The 6,990-nt window shown below is 29.3% G+C and overlaps 1 protein-coding gene across 1 annotated transcript; it reads right to left on the minus strand.

The window, feature by feature from the left end:
- Window positions 1-739: 739 nt before the first annotated feature.
- On the minus strand, window positions 740-2,233 carry LOC145015507 (peroxidase 64-like). Its single transcript, XM_078973990.1, has 4 exons — window positions 1,962-2,233; window positions 1,650-1,838; window positions 1,397-1,559; window positions 740-1,304 (listed from the first exon to the last, which is right to left on the minus strand). Exons 1-4 carry the CDS (start codon window positions 2,181-2,183, stop codon window positions 910-912), a joined length of 969 nt encoding a protein of 322 aa, XP_078830116.1. The 5' UTR covers window positions 2,184-2,233; the 3' UTR covers window positions 740-909.
- Between the last annotated feature and the right edge of the window lie 4,757 nt (window positions 2,234-6,990).

The raw sequence follows: 6,990 nt of genomic DNA on the forward strand, positions 1-6,990 counted from the left end.
ATATTTTTATGTCCGCTAATCTCAAAAAAGAAAATATAAAAATGGGATAAGTTTAGTCATCGTTTATTATTTCTATAACTTATAATAAAATAATCATTTTTTATAAAATGTATCTTTTAGTATTTTAGTGATTAACTTTTTTAAATGCAGGCATTGTTGTACTTATAGAACTTAGGCTAAACTTTACCAATGGTGATTGTGGTTTACAACAGTTTTTCACCAAATTACTTTATGGACATTATCAAAATAAATGTCAAAATGGATGTTGAAGTATGTTTAACCTTAATTCTCTCGATTTGAGGTACTCTCCTCTCCATTCTTTGGGTTTACTTGTCTTTGAAACCATAGCTAATTAATTCTTGCTCACTTACTTTAACACCATAATCGATCCATCTTTAACAAGCTATATGCCGATCCCATTTTCCAGCTTCTAATCTTACATCACAATGCATTCTCCACATCCCAATCTGAAATAAACATTGCTTGGAATGGATCTTACACTTCATTTTTCAGCAATTGTTCATCTGTTTGAAAGATGGAGATTACCAATGTAATTGACTCTTTAAGAGAACGAAGTGCTTTCTCAATATTATTACTAAATTTGTTAGGAATGTTCTCAAATTTTAGTTAAAGTTTTCAAAATACACTACGCAATGAAGTTTGATATCATCTTATTTCACATCATATACTGTTAATATTTGTATCCAGTTCAATTAAGTTAATAAAACAATATCGAAGATTCATTAAACAGTAATCATTATTATGCAAAACGTAATACAAATTCATTTTTACACTTCAAAACAAATATTCCTTCAAACTCCAATAAAATAAAAATCAATCGAAAATCCAAACAATAACTCATATTATGACCAATCAATCATCTTCTCTTTTCCGACCAATCTGGTTAGTTCAGTTTACCACCCTACAATCAAGCCTAACCTCTTGGCCACCACTGATGCTGCTCATCTTGATCATGGACTTCACAAATGCTTTCTCAAATTCTTGTTTTGAGTTAGCAAACTTTGACACCAATGTTTTCGTATTTGCAGTAGTGACCAAGGATTGATCAGAGGAGAAAATACTCTTTCCTTGTACAAGTAACTTATAATATCTGTTGTCAAAAGTAGTAGGCGTTGAATCAAGATTTGCACCCGCGTTTTTCGGAGTGTTTTGAGCTGGGCAAACACTCTTTAAACTAGCTGCAAATGACGATTGCAATGTTGGGTCGACACTTTGTTTTGAAGCAAAGTTGTGTATCCTGTTTTGGAAAGATGAACAATGAGCAAACCCGAGTGTATGCCCTCCTGTACATTATAACAACCTTTAATTAGAATCTTTAAATTCAATATTTTTTTGGGTTTATAGACATTATTATATCGAAATATTGGTTAGTTACCTGAGAGTGCAACTAAATCATCCATGGAAAGACCTCTTTGAGCGAAATTTTGTTGCAACTGGGAAATGTTGAATGTTGGAGCTGGTAATTGTCGTGTTTCGGTTGCCTTTGAAACTCTTCCATCTTTTCTTCCTTTTGGCACATCCCATGTGGGCCCTCCTGACTATATTCGAAAACCCGCATCTTAAGAGTTAACATTAAAGCGTATATTAAATTTGTAACATGTAATTTTGTTAAAAAGAAGATTACGTACGAGAGTGACTGCATCCCTTGCTGCTAAGGCTAAAATATCAGCACAAGAGACAGTTTTTGGACACAGAGCCTCAACTGCTTTTTTGGCGTTATCAATTACATAAAATGCATGCAAAGATATGTTTGGAGGCCCGTCTTTCTCTGCTTTATTCTTTCCGGTTGAATTCAACAGCACCGAACCATCACACCCCTTCAAAATTATAGATTTTGTTGTCAAGAAACAAACGAAATGTATGAAAACGACACTAAAGATCCTTCTTCTATATATGACGAAGAAAAAAACATTCAAGTTAAGTGAGAGAAGAGTAATCACCCTGATGAAGCAGTCATGAAAATGCATTCTAAGAAGTGCAGCGGGAACTGTTCGATCATTTAACATGGCTTTCTTCACAACGCTTGTGATCGTTGATTCAACATTGGGACATGTTTGATCGTAGTAATTAGAACTCAGTGCAAGGATTAGATTAAGATTGGCTACTCCCAATAAAATGAGACTAAATAAAAATGAAAAGAAGGTGGTGCTCTTGGCTGCCATTTTTCAAAGCAAAGAGGTTTATCAATGGTGTCTGGAAGTGATGAAGAAGATAACAGAAAGGTCGGGTATATATGTAAGGTGAAAGGAGAAGGTAGGATTAGAGGGTCGTGCATGAAGGTGTTAGTAAATCAGGTGAGCTAAAATCTTTTGATATTTTAATAATGCTTCATATAAAAACAAGAGTCGTTGATGGTTATATATATATATATATATATATATATATATATATATATATATATATATATATATATATATATATATATATATATATATATATATATATATATATATATATAGAGTGAGGTTCAATAGAGAACCATAATTAACCAAGGAGCCAAGTAACCAATCTTTTTTTCAACTTTTAGAACTTATTTTTTATAAAAAAAAAGACTAAAAATATAGAAATTCATAACTTTTTATCATTTTTCCAATGATATAAAATTTGATTTTTTTTACGTTAATTTCGCAATGTGAATCTTTGAAAATTCACAACGTGAATCCGGATTCACACGGTGAATCCGAAAAATATTTTTCACATTCACAATGTTAATATATGAATTTAGATAATTTTTAGATTTTTTTTTTCGATAAAGAAAAAGCTCTAGAAATTAAAAAAAAAAAAATGGTTCATTGAAGAACCAATAATTATGGTTATCTATTGAATTTTTCAATATATATATATATATATATATATATATATATATATATATATATATATATATAGCCTTAGGGTATTTTGTTTTTAATAACTATTGTGTGTCAGAATGCACAGATCTGGACCAACAGATAAAATTAATCAATGAACATGATTTGAGGGTGTATGATATTACAAAGGGATAACATGTACCATATAATTACCCAAATTTTAGCAAAATGGTATTTTGGACAAGTAACTACATTTATAAATGGAAATTTTCGGATTTTTAGGGATAATTAATTCTCCTATTTTTAAAATTTTGATTTTTTTTAATTAATTTAATTTTAATTCTAACGTAATTTGTATACGTAATCGATTTTATTCTATCAGAATTTTTTTTGTTAGAATGATGTTCTTTCAGAATTTTATTCTGTTAGAATATTATTGAAGAATAACAACATTTTTGAATCTGAGGTTGAAAAATAACAATATTCTAATATATTCTTATACATCCGAATTTAAATACCAATTCATATATATTCTTACATGTTAAAAGCCTTATACATTTTAATATAATTATATATATTCTAAAGGAATATCAATAAAACTGAATAAAATTCTTAAAAAATAACAACATTCTAAAATTGTGAGTATGATCAAACTTTATTCATTCTTCAAGTTATTCCTATTATGTCTTCAACGTATTCTTCCAGCCATTCCTATCACAAAATACAATAAAAATTAATAATGATTAAAAACATGTTACTTGCAATTATTAAAAACATGTTACTTGCAATTAACTATCACTTTATATATTTTGGTAGAATACATAGAATATGAAAGAATACATGGAAAAAGAATTATATGCAATGCAAGAGAATTATCTATTAAAAAAAAGAATAATAGGCAATCCAAGAGAAACATCTATTACAAAAAAAAAAAAAAAAAAAAAAAAAAAAAAAGATTAACAGGTAAACAAAGATTCTAAAAGAATCATTAAATATAAAGTGTAGTTACCATTTAATTCTAGTAGAATATATATGCAATTACCATTTATAGCATCATATAATTACCTATTATTATTGTGTAACCAAAATATATTATAAAAATTTTAACAAACATTCTTGAAGAATCATTAAACCTAAAGTGTAATTATCATTTTAAATTCTAACCGAGTGTATTCTAACATAATACACTATACAAAGCATAATGTATTCTTACAAAATCTACTATATTGTGTATTTGATTTTCCTAAAAGATCAGTATTCTATTAGAATACATTGGATAATAGTTTCTAACATAATACACTATACAAAGCATAATGTATTCTTACAGCACCAATTGGATTTTCTTAGTGTGCTCAACAAATTAAAACCAAAATAAAAAAATTATGTTTAGTACAAATGATAAAATAAAAATTACCTTGATCAGTGAAACGAAATTGTTGAATTAAGAGTAAAATCAAATTAATCTATATTAATGAATAATCGATCCACCAAGCATTAACTATTAAAGGGATATTAAATGGTGGATGCTGTTGGAAATTGAACGACTAAGCCTTGAAAACATCTAAATGTAATAAAATATTGCTAACCTCTTTACATAATAGTTTATACAAGAGCCATGAACCGATCATCGAGCCAAATCCTAATAGTAATGGGACGCAGATAATGAATTGAAAGGAACCTATTTTCTGTGATTTGCTTGATTCTTCTGCACCTCACACAAAGTTATTAGTGAGTAAGCTTTCGCACATTGTTGCTGCTATACAATTAATTAAACATACAGAAAATAATACCAAGAAAGACAATCGATCTCACTCTTATTCGGATTGGAGGAAAACCTTCAGATTCTTGGGTTTGGAAGAATGTAGTTCATATACGATGTATACAGCTTCGATGATAACCCTAACACAAAACCATTTCTTTGATTGTTAGCTGCTAGGGAACCTAAATAATGCCTCAAAGTCAAAACCCCAAGTTTATCATCTCGAGATTGATATGCTGAAGAATATGTTAAAACCTGCAGTGATCTTCCGCCATTTCCACCCCTTAGAACATTCTACCAAACCATTAAACAAGATTGATTAAAATAATAAACTTAGAAACCCATGTAAATACTGAAAACAAGAAAAACATGAGCAATTTATAGCTAGGGAAGAGAAGACTTACTCTTGAGCGAGACAATCGAGAGATTGAACGAACAAGCCTTTAACAGACCCTAATTGACGATGGTGGATGCTGCTGGTTTTGTTATGAACTGGTTATGGGTTTCAGCAAAAGGGGTCCATGATATATAGGGTTTTAAAACTGATTTTACTAAATTAAAGGGATATTTAATGGTTTAAATATTTACTATAATTAGATATAACCAAGATTACTATTATACCCTTATATTAATTAATAATGATTTAATTTTTTATAATTTCTGATTGGTGCATTTAGACACACAATGTTTGTTGTAAACATTTCAACCTATCTCTCTCCCCCCCACTATATATATATATATATATATATATATATATATATATATATATATATATCATTTCAACCTATCTCTCCCCCCCCCCCCCCCCCCCCACTATATATATATATATATATATATATATATATATATATATATATATATATATATAATCTGTGGGAACAGACAAAGCTTTAAATGTTGGATTTGGATTAGGTTTCTTGGCAGATTCTATAGTGTTGAATAATTTTTAGTATGTATATACAGTCAAGGCAATCCTTCACAGTAGAGAAAATAAACAAAGCATGTTATGTTGATGTCAAAGGCAACAGATATGTGTTTGAGAGTTTAACAAAAAATCCAAAAGTTAGTTATGAAGTAAAATGCTTCTCTTACAAGGTAATAATCCTATGAATTTTTTTATGACATTAACTTTTGTAATTCCAAAAGTACTTTGATGGAGTTTAATGAAATAAATTTTGTTATTATTTATTTGTCTACATTCGTTTGGTTCGGACATGCCATACACTGTTATACAGTTCATGGTTATGTATAAAGTTGTAACTTTTGCTTGTGGGTCATCCAAGTCAGGTCAGTGTCAAAGTCTAAACTTTTAAAAGCATTTATCTTTCAAGTGTAGAGGGGGTATTATGGCTCGAATGACACAGTGAAAACAAGAACACTTGAAATAAGCAATCTCGTACCAAGGGTAAAATTAACAAAACACTTCCAAAAGTGCCAAATAGTATTACAACTGCAGGAAAATACCCGGACATAGGACACAAACAAACGGTAAATATTACATAATAAAAAAAAGTTGTAAACAAAGATACAAAACTTAATATTTGTTGTACCAGTTATTAGTTTTCATTTTCATTGGGTGGGGGTTTAGGTCAGTTATAGTTGTCGATAGGTCAATAAAAAAACATGTTAAAACTAGATTTTGTATGTGGGGTGGGGGGGGTGGGGGTGGGGGTGGGGTAGATCTTTTCGCTACCATATAGAAACTTTCCAACACAAATAAATAATCAAAATTAAACAAGTAGTCAAGAAAATAGAAACTTCATTATTGCAGCTTTAACTTTATTTTTTGTATCAAAGTTACAAAGTGTAATTTTTGTTGGTTTTTAGGCTGATGTCAGTGAAAAGCAAGCTAAACTTGGTGATGGAGACTATTACTATGACATGTCATACTTGGTGCCTTATTCAACTTATCAAAACCTGCTACCTGGTACATTTTTTTTTAAATCAAACTGAATGATATATATTTTATCATGTAATCTATCATCGAACTATAATACTAGCAAGTGATTAAACTTTTAATACACTTTATCAACGAACTGTAGATGCTGAAGGAGATGGGAATGAGTCTGATGTTAATGTAGATGTAAATGGAGTTGTTAATGAAGAATCTCAAAGCCAAAACAACAAAAGATTAGAGATGAGAATGCTTAGGGTGCTAATATGGCTGATGTTAATCTTGTCACTGTATGTATTAATAAAATGTTTCAACTTTAAGTGCTTACCTTTTAGCTTTATGATTCATAACTCTTGATTTTATTTTAAAATGTAAATACAAAGTTGGATGTTGATTTGGTTATATAGTTAGGGAAAACTTCTTATTAACAATGTACAATACGATCCCCTTAATATCAATATATTATAATTTTTTTTACATGATGTTATTGGATGAAATTGATTGTTTTG

Source organism: Lactuca saligna, chromosome 9 (assembly GCF_052625555.1).
Source record: "Lactuca saligna cultivar CGN05327 chromosome 9, ASM5262555v1, whole genome shotgun sequence".
NCBI lineage: Eukaryota > Viridiplantae > Streptophyta > Magnoliopsida > Asterales > Asteraceae > Lactuca > Lactuca saligna.